The sequence below is a fragment of the Cannabis sativa genome, chromosome 4 (assembly GCF_029168945.1).
Source record: "Cannabis sativa cultivar Pink pepper isolate KNU-18-1 chromosome 4, ASM2916894v1, whole genome shotgun sequence".
Lineage (NCBI taxonomy): Eukaryota > Viridiplantae > Streptophyta > Magnoliopsida > Rosales > Cannabaceae > Cannabis > Cannabis sativa.
The window spans coordinates 12,438,086-12,457,031 of record NC_083604.1 but is presented as its reverse complement, the minus strand read 5'-3'; the positions used below and the strand labels follow the sequence as shown (position 1 = coordinate 12,457,031).

At 30.5% G+C, this 18,946-nt stretch overlaps 1 protein-coding gene across 1 annotated transcript; it reads right to left on the bottom strand.

Moving 5' to 3' along the window:
* Positions 1-14,438: 14,438 nt before the first annotated feature.
* On the bottom strand, positions 14,439-16,625 carry LOC115713042 (uncharacterized). Its single transcript, XM_030641517.2, has 2 exons — positions 15,815-16,625; positions 14,439-14,948 (listed from the first exon to the last, which is right to left on the bottom strand). Exons 1-2 carry the CDS (start codon positions 16,203-16,205, stop codon positions 14,932-14,934), a joined length of 408 nt encoding a protein of 135 aa, XP_030497377.1. The 5' UTR covers positions 16,206-16,625; the 3' UTR covers positions 14,439-14,931.
* Between the last annotated feature and the right edge of the window lie 2,321 nt (positions 16,626-18,946).

Genomic DNA, 18,946 nt, shown 5'->3' with positions numbered 1-18,946 from the left:
TTAGTGACATCGCACAGGTGAGGATACTCCTTTAAATTTTACGCACAACACACTGAAAATATCTTCTATCTTTCAGATGAGTGATCTCTTGGACAGCTAGGAGTATCAATCTCAAGGGGGTGCATTCGACGATGAGCCCAATAATAGTGGCAACTTTCTTCTCGGAATCGCCTTTTGAGGAGGTTGCTCATGAAAACCCAGCCTCAATGTCCATGGATGCCATTTCTCCCAAGTTTAGGGAATTACAAGGGCCCGTGGTGGTTGAAATGCGAGGAAGTGAATCAACTATATATGTGCAAGGAAGTTATATTAATGTGGTTGTTCTCTTTAACAACGATGTTAAGGAATTGGATCATGAGATTGAGCTACGTGCTTGGGAGAGAAACAACGTGGACATTGGGGTAGAAGTCAACGAAGAAGCAAAGTCTTTAAGTGATGAAGATGTACCTTTAGAAAAACCAATTTCCCATGAGGATCTCCTTTCTAAAACAAGAAAACCTGACTTAGTAACCTTCAAGAAGTTACAACTTATTTTAACTGGTTGCATGAAGCTATTTACAAATCAACGACCCTATTGTCCTTTTACTAACCATGAGATCATCAACACAGACGTTGTGGTTGGCCCAATTCGATCCTCCAGTGCATAGTTACTATTCCATTCCACCACTTCGTAAAGCCATCCTGAACCACTATGACATTGCACCTTTTCAAATTACCTCGAGCAACTATAGAATCATCGTGGGATTCTTTGCATTATACAAAAAGAATGGCTATGCAGATCCTATAGTTGAGGATTTTAGCTATTTTTATGACATAAAAAATATTGGTAACTAAAATAGTTTTTATTGTTTTAGAAAATGGGCAAATGCAAAAATAAATGGGTTTGAGAGTGCGCTTTCCAATATGGAAGATTGGAAAACAAAATTATTTTATGCAGCCGGTGTACCAGGAGTTAGAATAGATTTTAATCATCGTCCAAGTAGGTTAGTTATTATAATACCTACATTTACTTTTCTATAATGCCTTATCTAGCCATTCTTTTGAAACTGCAGGGTGAGCACCTCGCACAGCTTTGACAGGAGAACAATGGCAAACTGCCAAAGCACTTAGCAAGTTGTCTGAAGCTCGGTCTTGATTGAGGTGCATCCCTTCTGTAACGTCCTCGCTTCAAGCCTTCATTGGGCCCTTACACACACGAACTCATGAATGGTTCTTATACACGAGTACGTCACTCTGGCTACTTTTTGGATTGATGACTGTCCCTACAGACCAACATGAGTATTTCCAGCGTTCTTTGTCCTCACTCACACGCTTCCTGGGAAAACTTCCCAGGAGGTCACCCATCCTAAAATTACCCCAGGTCAAGCATGCTTAACTGTGGAGTTCTTTCGTGATGGGCTACCGAAAAACAAGATGCACCTTGTTGATATAGGTAGTACCAATCAATCCAGTTAAGCCCTCTTCAACTGTGTAGGCCCATACCTACACAGTCTCAGAATCATCCCACTTGACCTTCCCCAGGCGGTGTGGGATTGCACAGCTTACCCGGTATTTTCCCTTACGGATCAGAGGACTACTGACTGTCACAATCATCCCCCCTTACGGGGTCCTACATCCTCGTCGACCACACTTCCGGCTGGGTCAAGGTTCTGATACCATTTGCAAGAAAAGAGAACGGTTCTTCCTATCCCGGTGTATTCAATACTAGATTTTTTTTCGTAGTCATAAAGTAATCTTGATGTCTTTTTCTGTGTAGTCCTTCTCTTTAATTCCTAAGAACAATGATTTAGTAATCATAGAAGGCAGTTGCAAAGAGTGCTCCAAGTGTGGTTATTATCAGAAAATTAATAATAATCGCTATACATTGAACAATATCCTAATTTCACGTTTCCTTATGATTAGGCTCAAAATTGTTTGTGTAGCCCATCTTAGTCTTCTCCAAAGTTTAGTTTGCAATGGTGTTGATATTGCCATTCTTGAGTATGGACCAAACCATTCTTATGTGCTACCCTTCATTTATCTATATAAGAAGAATATTTTGTAATTCACTAAGTAAAACATCCATATGAGCTCTAGTTCTAAGAAGCTACTAGTTCAGTGTACACACTATTCAAACATTATTAGCATAGATTTTAACTAATCATAGAATACTTAAGACGACATAGTGAGAGGGGTCTTTTTCGATCTTCTGTATGTATACTGTGAGTATTCTTCGGGCTAACAGACGATCGGCTCTGATACCAACTGTGATGCCCCGATATTTTGTCTTACTTTACAAAAATACCATTTTAAATGCATAATTTGAAAAGATAAAAAAAATCCTTGAAGTACAATAGTGGATTTTAGAAATCTAAATGCAACAGAGAAGGATCCTTCATTTGTAAAACAAAATACAATAAATAAATGATTTTAAATAATACATTTCCACTTTGTTTAGATTTATCAACTACATAAAATAAAGCTAAGGCACCACCGACGTTCTAGATCGTTTGCCCGTCCGTAGCCACTCACAGTATACGTACCAGAACTCACCCTGCTCACTATACATACTTCCCTGTCTAATACCTGTAGGGGGAAAGTAAGGGGGTGAGCTAAAAGCTCAGTAAGGAAATGCTTATCATACAATACCATATAATATCACACATACCATTAATGTATTTATTAAGTTTTAGCAATATTATACACCTTATTTTATAACCATAACCAAATAATTGTATACATAGAAACCTTTATCATATAGGTCCATACTAATTGTTCACACCATACATATATACATAGATCATAACTCTAATATCATACTCATAACATAATCATATCAATACTATAAATAATAATGTCATTACCATAACATTGGCATATCATAGCCATTACTTACATAACACGGGCCTAGCCTGGCCCTACAATATCCTGGGCCTAATCTGCCCATATAATAACCTGGGCCTATGCAGTCCTACCATTGTTATAGGATAGGGTATCTCTATATTCAACAGTAACATCATTGTATCATACCCCACCATAAAAATCTCATACACGACTCAGTAAAATGCAGGGTAGGGTATCTCTACATTCAACGACCTTATCCCGTATCATACCCCACCACGGTCCCTCACTTTACCTGAGACGTTAGCATACAACATACAACATGCAACATACAAATACACCATACAACATACAACCTGAAACATACAAATACAACATACAACATATACAAGTCATACAACCATAATCTATGTATCAATTCACAAACTCATATTGTGTCCATACCATACATTCTCAGTACCATATACATATTCATAAATCATATTTCAATACATAAAGAATTTAATTTTATGCAGATAAATACATACAAAACTATCTAATTTCCTTACCTCAAATCCTACTGCTTAAGACTTGTCATCTCATCACTACTACCTATAACAACACATGTGTCAAGGCCCTAACATTAAAATTTACATTCTTACACTATAGCAGAAAGAATACTATTTTTGACCAATCACTATACTAATTCAGTGAAAGTTTCCTTCATAAAAATTATAGGAAATTCAATTATCTTTCCAATGATATAAAGATCATTAAAAATGGATTAAAATTAAGAGAGTTATGATAGTTTTACTGAAACTATTCCTGAGAAAGAATATAGGGTAACAAATCACAGGAGACATCGAAAATACAAAGTTTTGATACTGAAATATTCCAAATCAGAGAATACTCCCTCTTCATAAAAGTTTTAGAAAATCGAATTCCCTTTTTAATGACACAAAAATCTTTAAAATCGGAATTATAACGCAAGAAATATAGATATTTTACCGAAACAGTTTTTTAGAAATCCTGAAGCAAATGGATTTCGAACTACAACAATAAAATAATAATTTGGACTTAGAATAATCAATAATTGGTGAATAGTTTCTTCATAAAACATTTAGAAAATTGAATTATCTTTTCAACGGTATGAAGATCTCTAGAATCAGATCATTATTCAGAGAGATATTTGGATTTTACTGTTTATATAGAAAATATGAAAAAAAAAAAAACAATCTATATATATAAAGGAGAAGTATGAGGCGGTGATGTGGCGGTCTAAAATCTCTTCAAAACTATTTTTCTTTTCTCTCCTTAATTGACTCATTTTTTTAACTTTTAATTCTATTTATAAAATAATTAAACATAAATCTATTTAAAATATCTAATTTTTAAAGTTAATATAATCATTGTATATAGTGTATAGTTTACACACACGTTTTTTAATATCCCTCCCTCTTTCTTTCTCTTACTACCTTACATTACCCTCCAAATCAAAATCTACATATCACATTCTTCACAACAAAGAACATGGAAATTTATCTACAAATGTCACAAATAAAGAGTAATGACGACTTTAAATGTAATGACAAATATAAGAAAGATATATATAATGATAACAATACTTTTGAAATCATTTATGAATTTTCTATACATTTATCCATTGTCATATATATAAATAATTTCAATTTAATTTATTTAAAATTTAGTTATCATTAAACAAAATAGAAAAATTTCTCTTGATTACAATTCTTTATGATGGGATTATCAAAAATTCAAAATATCGTTGTAAACATTATGTAAAGAGAGTTCTTTCATATAAATTATAAATTGTGGTAATTTTAATTAAATTTATATGACACGAAGATAATCATGATGAAGGTATTTAATTGATTTCATTCTTTTTCTTTTTATTTCTTTTTCAAAAGAAAATTTTCATTAATATTTTTTATTTCATCTGTAAACTATCTTTCTATAAGAAGATGGGTCGTTATATTCTTTTTATATTTTTTATTTTTATTATATTTATTATAGCAAATATCTATTCATTAATACTACTTTAGCTATTTTATTTTGTCATTCTAATTTTTAAATATATTATTCATTAAAAATGACTCAAAAATTATAAATCAAATTAATAAATAATTAAAAAAATATCTGAACTACTTTTTTTAAACAAAATATATCCAAAATAATGAATCAATTAATATTCTAAAAATTAAATTCAAAACCAAATTTAGTATTTATTCAAAAATAAAAGTAATAATTAATTATAGAAAAAAATAAAAATATCCCTAATAAAAATTAATATATAATCTAAAAATATCAAATTTAAATTTAAAATATCATATTCATTTTAAAATATCTATTTATTTATTTCTTTACCTTCTTATAAAATCCATATAATATAAAGAGTTAATAAGAGGTGTATCATATAAAAATAATTTACGATAGGGGCATTGATTAAAATTAGTATTAATATAATTATAGTTTAGTTTGGATAAATAATATATATTATAATAGATATTAGAGTATATTATTTTTATATTTATTTTTATAACAAATTTTTATTATATTTATTCAAGCAAATATCCGAATAAAAATACGGTGAAATTAATATATAAGAAAATATCAAATTTAAATTTAAAATATCATAACAAAAATATGGTGAAATTATAATTTTTATATTAACATAAACAAATAAAAAAATACCCGAATTAACTAAATTTAATAAATATTTATTAATATATTTATGACATATAATTTAAATTTTATAATAATATCAATTAAAAATATTTAAATAATTTATATACACTTAATAATTAATATAAATTTGAATTTAAATAAATAATTCCTTCTATTTTTAATTTTATACCTAATTTTAATATTTTAAGTAAATTAAATATTTTAAAATTTTAAATTTAAGTTTTTAATTTATCATTTCAAGTTTACAATATTTTATTAATAATAATTCATAAATATAAAATAATAACCAATAAAATATCTAAATTTTTGCATAAAAATGATATTTCATCGCCGCACGAAAGGCGGCTACGTTACCTACAAATCTATATATCTATATATATAGATTAAGGAGAAGTATGAGGCGGTGATGTAGCAGTTTAAAATCTCTTTAAGCTATTTTTCTTTTTTCTACTTAATTCTCTCAATTTTTTTTATATTTTATTAGAGCATAAAATTACAAATTAAAATTTTATAATTATTTTAATAAATTTTCTATTAAAATATCTATCTTAAATTAATTGTTTTTTAAAAAATTAAATAATTATTCAATTATTTATATATATATATATGTATTTATAACTATATATTGTGTGAAGTTTTTTTCTTTACTTTGTAGAATATAGGAAAAGTATTTTTTTTATAGAATACACAATTTATTTTTTATATATTATTTAAAATATTTTATATATCCGCCGCGAAGCGCGGAATGTTTACTAGTTTACAATAAGCAGCATAGAAATACTAATTTTTGACATAGATAATTTTCGATTAAGTAAAACCTTTTTTCATAAGAATTATGAAAAATTCAATAAGCTTTCTATAGGTACCAAGATTGTGAGAATCGGATGAGTATTTAAAGAGATATGACAGTTTTACTGAGACATGTTTTATTCTAAAAAAATAAGAAAAGGAGACCTACGAATATTCTCCTATTGTGATCAATAAATAAGTAAATGTAGAGTTTCTCTTACCTCAAATACATCAAGCTGGTTGGATCAATAGACATGTGATAATGGTGATCAAAGATGAGAGTGAAGAGTGGTATAGATTTGGCTAAGGATGCAATGGAAAGATGACTTGAAAATTTTAGGGTTAGTCTTGCTCAGATGGGTGGGAAGAATAGAATAGAACGATATAATTTTAAGGTTGAATGAAACCAATACTATCCTGACTCCCATTAGGTAGGTTTAGTTTTATGAATAATATTAATAATAACAATAATATGATAAATTATTAAATAAACAAATATTTAACTTTTAAATTTAAATTGTAAGCTCTCAACCTCATAACTTTAGGGCTTAGTTTTCACCAAAAAAATTACGAATTATGATATAGCTATTTCTACAAAATTTATAGATCTTTGAATTATCTTTCTAACGCCACTAGAATCACCTCAATCGGAGTTATAAAACTATAGATATGATCATTTTAATAAAATAGTTTCTAAACCTGCGAATTTCTCTAAACTTACGAATTTTCTAACATTAATTAGATAATAATATTATTTAATACCACTTGTACAATTAATTAAATCTAATAAATATTATAATACATGGACCTTCATATTGGGCTTTAATTAAACGATTACCTACTTATGAAATATCATAATATTTTACTTTCGTAGTTAATACAACTTTAACTCTCTTTAAAAAAAAAAAAATTGGTATAGCTACTCTAAGCAATAATCTCTACTCACTAACAACACAAATAAATGAGATAACTATCCTCGCACTATTTATATCCCCCAAAAAAAGTTAAATACTAATTTAATCTGAATATTACAGCTGCATCCACGCGCGAGCACGTGTGCACTGAATTGAGATATTTTCATCTAAATTCAAAAAATCATAACTAATTCAATAAAAATCTAAATTAAATTCTGTAAGGGCCCGTTTGGTACGCATGACTGGATTGGATTAAACAGGTTAATTTGTCCAATTCAGTGTTTGGGCATGTTAGAAGTCTGGATAACTAATCCAGTTAACCTCATCTGTCTGGGATTATTTATCCCATCCAGCAGGGTGGGATAAATTATCCCATGCAGGTGAGATTTTTTTTTTATCGTTTTTTTAATTTAAATTTTATTAATATATTTTAAATTTAATAAGAATTTAAAGGAAATAATTATCGCACATTTATTTATACATTTTTTTATCAAAAACTTATTCATTAAAATTAGTAAAAATGTATAATTTTGAATTATTATACATAAGTTTTTAAAATTTAGAATATTATTAATTAAATAATAGTTACTTAAATTGATTCTAAGAAAAAAAATATGACAATAAAATTATATATTATTTTTAAATTACTAAAAAATTTATATAAATATTTTAAAAAATTAATATTTATATTAAATTAGTGATTAAATTAGTGTTTAAGATAATCAATTAAATATTATTCAAGTATTTTTATTTTACTATTTTAATTATTTATTAAATAAAAAATATGACAAAATATTTTATTATATATTTATGATATATTCTTAATTATATATGATATATTATTTTTTTTTGCTACGAATTATTTATTTATATTTATTTATTATTATATATTTTAATTTTACTTTATTATTATATATTTTTATTTAATTTAAGTTTTTTTTTTTCTAAAAGGAAATAAATAAAATAGTCCAGTCCATTCTTAAACCAAACACAGGATTACTTTCAGCATAATCCAATCTTGTCCAGTCCAGTCCAATCCTTTTCAGTCCAATCCAGTCCAATCCTGCGTACCAAACGGGCCCTAAAAGCCTAAATTCATTAATTTTTCATCTACTTAACAAAAGAAAATAATTTCAAGACAAAACTAAAACTATTTATCATCGTAAAATCATAATTTCCATACAATCATCAAATATGCACATAAACTAACATGAACACATCCAAATCAACACAATCATTGTTTTAAAATCTATATTTCATGAAAGTAAATCATTACCATGGCTCTGAGGCCAGTTGTTGGGGATTATTTTACCAAGATCTAAATTTATTACCATGTATGTTGTTTAACATCCTAAGTATGAATTTTTAAAACAATGGAATTTGAACACATAAAATTTAAAAAACCTTACATTGATTGCATCAGAATTAAATGACTCTATCCACTCAAATCACTAACCCTTATTCCTTTCTGTCGTAGAGTACTATCAAGATTTGAGCCCTATTCTCCTTCAGGTGTTGGATTCTTCACAGTCTTACGCACTATGATTGAGTACTACACTTGCTATGTGTAGGCATGTACCCTATCACTACATGGGTCAAAAAATGAAGAAGAAGAGAAGGGACAAGGATGAGAGAGAGAGAGAGAGAGAGAGAGAGAGAGAGAGAGAGAGAGAGAGAGAGAGAGAGAGAGAGAGAGAGAGAGAGAGAGAGAGAGAGAGAGAAGCCTCAAGTTTCGACTGAAAGGCTAATGATTCATCATCTGTCTATCACTTGTCAGTTTTGAGTCTATCACTCTATTTATAGGAATCCTTCTAGGTTTAAATTTGAATTATATGTCATTAAAAAATTGATAAATAAATGGCTAAAAGAACCATAAGTGGCTGGCCATAAGATGTGGGCCCACCAATTATTATTTAACCATTTTATACAACTACTTATCCTTTTCTATCACAAATGCCATATTTTCTAATTTTAATCCTTTAAATGTCAAAACTATTTATTTAATTATTAAATAAAATTATCAATTTAATTTATTTATTAATCAGACTTAATAAAGTCTCTTAATTAATAAATAAATCCTTCAAACCTCTATTCTTCACAATTAAGCCATTGCTTAGTGAAAATTCATAAATAAGACATAGTCTAATTTAAAATTATAATTAATTGATTAATTAAAATTAATTAATTGAGTCTTACAAGCAGTATTATCTCAACTAGTGTGGGGACCATGTGCCTATATTATCGAGCTTCCAATAAGTAGATCTACAATTTACCAAGTAAATTTCCTTACTTATTAATTCCTCCTTGTACCACTAAAGATTTGGAATTACACTCTCAATTATATACGATATAGATACGCAGTAAAATTATCCATCGTTCTAATCCCAATAATCAAAGATCATCTATAGATGATTTATATCGAGTAAGGTTACAGTTTCACCCCTCAATGTATTTTATACTTAAAATACTTAGCTTCCTATAAATGATATTTCAGTAAACTAATATAATTACTGAAATAAGAGCTCTTCCATTTATTTCTATTAAGCCAAGCTCGAAGGAAATCATCATTTTACTTCTATATCCATATAGAAGCTATAGATTCCATATCTATGATTAGCGCTTCCACTCAATTGTACTATCATGTTCCCAAAATGTATGTGTTCACCCGTATGGGTTTCAATGAACAAATCAAAGAACATAAATAACACTCTTGAGATCGACCTAACCGTATAAGGATTAAGACCTTTTGATCTAAGATCAACCAGTGATATTGACTTAGAAAGATACAATGGTAAAATTATAATATCATTACCAAGATCAATATCGGTCTCAGTCCAATGTATACTTCATACATTCGATACTAGTATACTTTGTCAATGTCCTAAAAAGAACATAACACTTATCTAAGGTGTAAGTAAGCTTTATCGCTGCACTGATAACTATCACATTAGTGTAAATCCAGTGCATTGATGAATCATGGGACATTAACTTTTGAAGCATATAATCACAATTACCTTCCATTGTGTTGACATCACTGTAATTGTGAATAACTATATGTTCTTGATTTAACATAAATTGTATATTAAACCTTAAATATGAAAACTACATGTAAACATAAATGATTTCTAATTTTCTATTTATAACAAATAAAATTATATTAAAATGAATTTTATTTAGGGCATAAAATCCCAACAACCTCTCTGGGTTTTATAATCTTGTAAACGCACTGAGTAATTATGAAATGACTGTGAATATATCGATCAAGTGTTGGGCATTCATGTACTGACAACATATAGGACTCATGGGTCTATGAAGAGTTATTGCTTACAATGATCATTTGGATTAATCACTATAAAGATGCGGTCTTTACATAGGGCACGGAGAGAAACACTGATCCATCGCATATATTCGATATATGTCGCTACTGTGTTAACTTCTCTCTATCTTCTTTCTCTAATGTATAGTGTGCGACTAGATTTTGTGTCAATTTTACTTTTACACACACTTCTATTATATGAGGATACCTTGTCAGCTAACTTTCTTGACACGTCATTTTTTTCCTATTTAAAATTTTATGTGAAAAAATCATCTTATAACACAATGTATTAAGGACCATAATTACCTTTTACCACATCTTAACCTTTTTTTTTTTCTGAGAAGTTAACACATCTTAACTTGTGGGAGAGAATAGGAAAATTCCGTAAGTTATATATTTTAATATCTTTATATATTAAAAGTGTCTATCTAACGGCATTTCTTGGTTTCTTGGTTTAACAGAATATACCTTAAAAATAAAAGAATATTCTGTTAAATTTAACGATGTTAATATGTTTGATCTTCCGTTAACAAATAAACCCAATAATTAAACCCAAAAATTAAATAATCTTTTTTTAAATTAAAAAAAAATCATCTTAGGCACATATCTCTCTAACAAAGCGTATCAAATAAGACTGTTAGTATTATTATTATCTAAATATATTAATATTAATGTTTTAAAAATTAATATTATTTTGAATCGTATATGAATTGTATAACCCTAACACGAAAAGCCAAATCTAATTTTTCTCAGTCACATCATCATCGACTAGGATCAGTCGACTCCCACTCCCAGTCGACTAATACACCGGACTTCAGTTCCTCTCTAAGTGCCTCCTCCACTCTTTCTATGAACACCGAGCCATGAAATTCAAATCGGATAAATCCCATTGAACGATCAAATATCAATGTTCAATCCATTTTGTGGCACTCCTATGGAGTTTTAAAAGTTTTATTGAATAATTTGATATTAATAAAGAGAACGGTGCATTCTTCTTCTTGGCCAGGTGAGTTTCAACTTTCAATTTTAATGGACAATTTCAATTTCAAGATTTTACAAATGGTTCTTAAAGGTACATTGATTGGATTTCAAGTTTTTTTTCTCCCTTTGAAGGATTATTGAATAACGATTATCAATAATTAAATAATTATCTAGAATGAATATACTCTCATATGGCGCAACTCATTTGTTTCAGATATTGTTGCACCTAATACTTCGGTAGTTAAAAACAAAATAAAACGTAACCCATTTCAAGCCACGACTCATCTCCGACCTTCTCTCTCATCTCCGACCCAGCACTTCCGCCCACCGGCCGAGCACACAATCGGCGGTCCCTCTAGAGATCTCCGTTAAGTTCTATTTCTAGATCTAGATTTAAATCTATCTCTCTCTCTCTCTCTCTCTCTCTCTCTCTCTCTCTCTCTCTCTCTCTCTCTCTCTCTCTCTCATATTTTATGAGAACTTTTGGTGCATAGAGTTGTCATCAATATTTTTGATGTAAGAACTGGAAAGGTTATGAGAGATTTCAAGGGCACAACCGATGAGTTTGCAATTGCAGGAAGCGGTGGTGTGTCAGGGGTATCTTGGCACATCGTTTTCAAGTACTATATATTTTCCCTCTTGATATTGATATTGCCAATGTTATTTACAACATTATGATTGTGTTTTTTTACATCATACATTAATGGGTTACATGATTTTTCAGATGGGGTGGTGGAAAAGAAGATAAATATTTTGCAAGGTCGGGGAAAAATGCGATCTCTCGTTTATGAGACGAAGAAACTTCTTTCTTCTTGATAAGAAATCCTTGAAGGTCGAGAATGTGATGGATTTCGATTGGTCTCCTACCGATCCAATTCTTGCCCTGTTTGTTCCTGAATTAGGGGGTTGCAAAGAACCTGCAAGAGTGAGTCTAGATTTTCTCTTTGCTGACTCAGGAAGAAATTGTGTCCATACAAGGTATATATTAATTTCAATTAAAAGCTTTCTATCTTTGTTTTTTGTTCATTTTCTTTAGTACGTTGTTATTGCTTGGGTCAAATTGTTCTTCTATTATTTTTTTTCCTTTGGTGTTTGGTGGATCGCATGAAATTTCTGCCATAAACTTTCATAAATAGTTCTCATTGATGAAAATAGTTTTGACTAATTTCTATTTGAAATATGGAAATAATTCTGAGACAATGCACACTGTGTTTGCAAAAGTGTTCAAATGAAACAATCACTTAACTAACCATGTTAAAAATGACTCAATGACTCTTATTGTCAGGTTCTTAGCATGAGGAGACTTGGAGGAGCTTAGAATTTGTTGTTCCTCTCATCACGGTATGGTCAGTCAGTATGCTCTTGCTAAATCCCAATACTTATAAGTAATTGCTTCATAACAAATGATAATACCTTTTTTTTTTTGTTTTGATTGATGAGATGATCTGAATAACATTAGGTGATGAGAACCTCTGTGATCATGGAGTTAATATAATGTTATCCCTAACAAGTACACGAGATATGAGTGAGTGTTTATACATTTTTAGTTTATTAACTTTTGAGTTAGTTTGATCTAATTTCTTGACTCTGTTGGGTGAAAGGACCATGCTTTCCGATGTGCAAGGTATGAAAATGAACCATTTCATTGTGTCACTCATTTGCTAAATGCTTTGGCTGTTTGGATATATGCTTTTTCTACAGTATTATTTACCTAAAATACCACAAATTCTATAGACTTACTTCAAGTTCCTTGCTAAGAATATTTATTGTTTTTTGAGGCATCTATATTGTGGTTATGGTATGTGTAGAAGTAACTTTAAAAATTTTGGTACACTCTGCCCAGCTATGTTCTAACATAAATAAAGGGTAGCCAGACCTGCAAAGTTGATTGCTTATATGATGTCTTTCATAGTACAAGAATGATTTAAGAGGCTCCTAAAAGGAAGATTTAATGTAGATTTAAAAGCTGAAGAAGAAGAACTAAACGTGAGAAACATTGTTGGCAAGTTATCTCAAAGTTTTTTTTAGTATTTAAGATTTGACTTACTGCCTTACAATTGATGCGACCCCAAACTGCTGATTGTTTTGATCTCTTATTACTCTAGATTAAATATTATTTATTTTTAACTTAAACTTTATTTTTTATTTCTTTACAAATATGAAAAACTTAAATAGATCTATCTACTATTGTTGTTGTCGTTGCTTAGTTACTGAATTCTTAAACAAAAACCACTAGAACTTATATAAAACTAATATTTACGTGGCTCGCCACGTAATATATATGTAGACCACGTGACACAATAACATAAATGAGCTTTGATTATATTACTTACATAGGTCCGTACTTGAGTTAATTTAATTGCGTTGCCCCCAGGGCTCAATAACCTGGTCATACTCTGTTTCCCCCGACCCAAGGCTCAGATACTTTGGTCAAACACCCAAAACATCTCGAAATAAATAGCTAATAATAAATGATAAGGAACAAGTTTATAAGCATTCGCGTGGAAATTGTGTTATGAAAAATGACCAAGTTTCGACAAGCTGATATCGTTCATTCATTCAATAATATGCTCAATGCTGATCTTTCAAAACTAAGCAGCATCAAGCCAAGCCAAGCCGCGCCTTCTCATTATTATCATACTTATCACAACTTGTGATTTTATAACGATGATTTGACTTGACTCATCCAGCTATGCAATACGTTAAATCAGTAACAGTCAAAATGCAAAAAGTGACTTCATAAATAGATAGTTGCAATTGCTTTTTCCTTCATCTTTATCTCAATGACTGACTCAATATGACCCCCCATTGACATTGGAACTGCACACCAGATTGAGGGGCCTTAGTCTAGTACACTCCCATCCCACGACCCCACAAAACATAACACATGAGAAAATTATTTAGAACAGAACCAACAAATAAAACTGGTAACATGATTAATGTAACATTTTATTTTAAGGTTTAGTATTTGTGAGAAGCATATGATTCCACTTTTTTGACCTCATTTCAGCCCTCCTCATCATCAATAACAATAGTGCCTATAATAATGTAAATTTACAGATTAAAATGACACATAAAAAAGAAGAAGAAAAAAGAAACTTTGAGAGCTAATTTGGTAAGTATGAAAACAAAAGACCATATCCCATGTTCTCATATTGGGGCAGTAGTAGTAAATAATAAACACTTCCATTGATTTGCTATTTGAACTTAACAAAAGAAGTTGTATCCACATAGTTCAGTAAAATTTGATTTGAAGATTGGTTATCCACAGTTCTTGAAGAAGATGATGATGATTCTATAACTTCACTTCGCATTAGAATCTAAACACAGCAGCAACAACAACCAATCAACCACAACAACATATTCTGTGTGCTGCTCTGCTTTTAACGAAGCATTTAATTCCTCCTATGACTCGCCTCATCCTCTTCACAATACTTTCCATGCTACAATAATAACAAATAAATAGTGAGAAACGTTGTAAAAAGGACAATTGATAGCAGTAACAGATAGGTGGTTGGACTGTTAAAAATTATTAGGAAAACAATGAAAGCTTGACAGTAAGAAGTATTAACTAAAGAGTAACCAATGGACAACCCGAAAGGCAAGAAGGGTTTTCTTTTTCCCAGTTCATTTTTTTATGTTACAAATGAACTGGGGATATCAACACAAACAATGAAAGCTTGTACTGAGGTAATACTGATTATGAGGCTCTCTGCCAATGAACAATCCAAAAGAGAAAAAGGGATTTCTCAGTTCAGGTTTATGTTACAAACATGATAAAAAATAAAAACTAGGAGAAAAACAGAGAAGTACAGAGTATAGACAAATGTGTTTTTTGACTAAATCATTCAACTTAAATAAGGCTTTGATCAATCAGTCCGTTAATAGAAACCTAACCCAATCAATAACCATTTTTTAAAATAACGATCCCAAATTTTCCATAGGCGACATATGGGATATTTATTCAATGATTGATCATGCATATAAATCCAAAAGATATTATTGTGCTACTCCAATTCAAAAAGCCGCCTAGTTAAAGAAAAATGTCTTAAAACAGAGATATAATTATACCAGGGTAGGTAACCCAGTTCATAATCAAAGGGTTTTCTTCTATTCCAAAGAAAAAACTCTTCACATGAATCAACGAAAGCATATTCTCATTAAATTCAATCGATAACAAAGTAAACAAACAAGAAATTAATGATGAAATTCTCAAATCTCATATATAAAATAATTAAAACATAAATTGCGAGAACGTTACGATCAAATCGTGAAGATTTAAATAAAGTCAAAGGAGATATGAACTTACCAGGAATTTCCTTCCGGGGCTGAGAAGGTCCCATGGCGTAACAAAAAATGGAGCGACCCAACATGGAGAGGCTCGAAACAATCCCAGCCACGTAGAACACCATCACCAATCCTAGAACCCAAGGCATCAATATGAATCCGATGAAGAAAGTTACTGACCCACAAAGCATCAGAGCCAAAGAAATCCCTAATAAGAGCGAGGCAAACCCTGCCGGCGAGATCTGCGACGCCGCCGAGGACGAGGATGTCGGTGATAACCTCCGCGTCGGAGGCATCTCCGGTAACTGATCGGAAAACGGAATCGGCGATGGAGGAGATCGAAGGATGTTGAGGACTAGAGATGAAAGCTCATACAAAACCCCCGACTGCTGATCTTGTTGCCTTCTCATCATTTTGTCTAGTTCCTTTTTCCCGAGAAAATTGAGTATCAGAAGGAAAATATTTTTCCTAGTCGTGAAATTACTTCTAGATAGAAATAAAATCAAATTAAAAAAAAAATTAATTATTTGTTGTAACCGAGGCAAATGGATAAAACTGGGAAACTCTATCCAACTGCGTAATAGGTCGATTGGGGAGAATTTTCTCTGAGCCTATCTTTTTCGCAAAACACAAGTGGCGAGTTCTAATAGGGTTGCTTTGTTTGTTTCTCGGGAAAAATTATTCTGGACAGAGAAATAAGACGCGGCGGTGGAATTCGAAAAAAGCACCACACGTAGTTTTCCTTTTTTTTTTTTTTTCTTTTCTGTTAGGTATTTGGATTATATTAAGAGAAAAAGCAGAATAAGCGAAAATGGATAAAAAAGAGCTGGGGATCAGGAGTTGAGTTGGAGTTGCTTTTCTATGATTAATAAGTGGGAACCCACCAGTAACAAAGGGTGCGCGTGAAATCACACGCGATTGAGACTTGAGGTGCAGTCAAATCGGTGGTGATAACGTGGGCCCGTGTTTGACGTGTTTACCTTATCTTCTACACATAAACACCAGTACGCGCGTGCCTTTAGAGAAAGAGAACGTGCGCGTGTGGCTGCCTAATTAAACAAAAGATCTATTTGAGAGGATAATCTTGGTATGACTCTGCTGGATAACCAATTTTAGTTGGTGAGGTGTTCCCTGTGAGGTTTTTAGGTGAGCGCGTAGTATTTGTATTTACGTAATTGTATTTTTGGTATCTAAAATGATTATGGAAAATTAGTTTATATATTATTTTAATTTTTTTTTTTTATTTGTAGATTCGATTGCATGTTATTTTTATATGGGTTGTTATACGTATTCTTTATAAAATAGTTTTTGTGTAGAATTTTATAAAAAAAAAACTATCTTGAAGTGTAAAAATAAAAAACTTTCAATAATTATACTCGTAAAAAAATAATATCAATGGTAGCTTTTTTTCTTGTTTTTTTTAAAAAAAAAAAATTACCGTAAAAGTTCCCAAAAAGTTCAATATGATGTAGATACGTTCACAATCTCAAAAAAAAAAAAAAAAAAAAAGTAATAATCTCTAAAGTGATATTTTCTGTAAGTCTATTAGTCTTTTTTTGTAACTGAGTGGTTTACTTATTAAAACAGTCACATATTTATAAATTATTGGTCCAAATTTTAAGTTTGATTTAAAACATTTAAAATTAAAAAATAAAAACTAAATAAATTATTCTAAAAACTAATATTTTTTTACTATTTTCTTTTCTTTTTCCTCTTCTTCTTCTTCGTGTTCTTCTAGCTGCTCAGAAAAATCAAAAGCTGAGATTGAAAAAAGAAGCAGTAGCATCTCTTTCGATTTCAAGACATAGAAGAATAATTAGTTTGAAAAATAAATAACTATTAGTGAGTATTTATAGAAAAAAAAAAATAAGCTTCCAACCGTAAAAGAAAATTGGGTATATATATTATTGTAATTAAAAAAAGATATTTGCACCAAAATTTATATTATATTTTGACAAGTGATTTTTTATATATAGACTTCCACTACCTAATTTTTTTTAATGTTTTTTACTTATTAAAACTTTTAAAAAAAAACTTTTTTTTCTTTATATCGTTTTTTTAGTCAGCTTGGGTTAACTTTTTTCTTAAGTGTGACTTTTTTTTCTTTCTCTTCTCTCGCTTTATTTTTCTTTTTCATTTTTTTTTTCTAATTCTCTCTTTTTTTTTTTTTCGCAAACTAATTTTTTTTTATCTTTGTATATATACATATATAAAAATGTATTTATAATAAGTGTAAATTTTTATATCTTGTTTTTTTAACACTTTTACACTCTCTCACAAATTTTATTTATTATTTATTTTTCAAAAATATAAAATACAATCATTTATTCCTTTTTTTTTTATCTCTTTTTCATTTTCTTACTTTTATATCTTGTTCTTGATCAACTTTCAATCAGGTTCTTCATCATTCTGATGAAACCTTTTCTTTTGATTTGTATGTTCATTTGGTTGGAATATATAGATTGTTTCCGAAAGAACCTTCTTTCTATTATGTCCAGTATTTACCTCATCTTCTTTCTTTTGTAGATGAATCCAAACAATTTTTGGGAAGGTAATAATTGAATTGACAATGTCCTTTTACAGTTACTCTTCGAAGACCAGCCGAGACTCTGGGCATCACCCTCGCCCTCTACCAACAACTCCTCCTCTAGCTTTGAGGAGTTGGAAGTTTCGAGCGAGGAAATTAGACCTTCTATCCCAGTTGTCCAATACCATATCTATTTGGACCAAATCGGTGGAGACGTGTACGGTAGGTTTATTTTGGAGCAAAATTTTGGTTGGAGGAAATACTTTTGGTCCAGCTGGATATACGTTGTCCGATCAAAAATCCCAAATACTTTGCTAGAAGTATACCCTGAACCTTCTCTCTGCCTTAAGGTCGAGGTGGAAATTACAATTACCGTCGCAGACCATCCTTTAGAAAGTTATTCATTTCACTCTAGAAACGTGGCTCGTACAAACCAAACTATTTTCCAAATTGGCCCGGCCAACGCTAGATTCGCCCAACTAATGGTTATGTGTCACGAACAGGCCAAGCCAAACTCTGAGGGCGAGGACAACTTGCCAACTAGGGATCCTGAAGTCCAGGAGATTGAAGACTATGTCGACAATCGAAGGTATCCCCTCATGCCCTTTCATGGCGCTAGTTGGTGGT

Bases quoted from the DNA above. Each gene is read 5' to 3' on its own strand.
- LOC115713042 (XM_030641517.2), bottom strand. From the start codon at position 16,205: ATGATGAGAAGGCAACAAGATCAGCAGTCGGGGGTTTTGTATGAGCTT.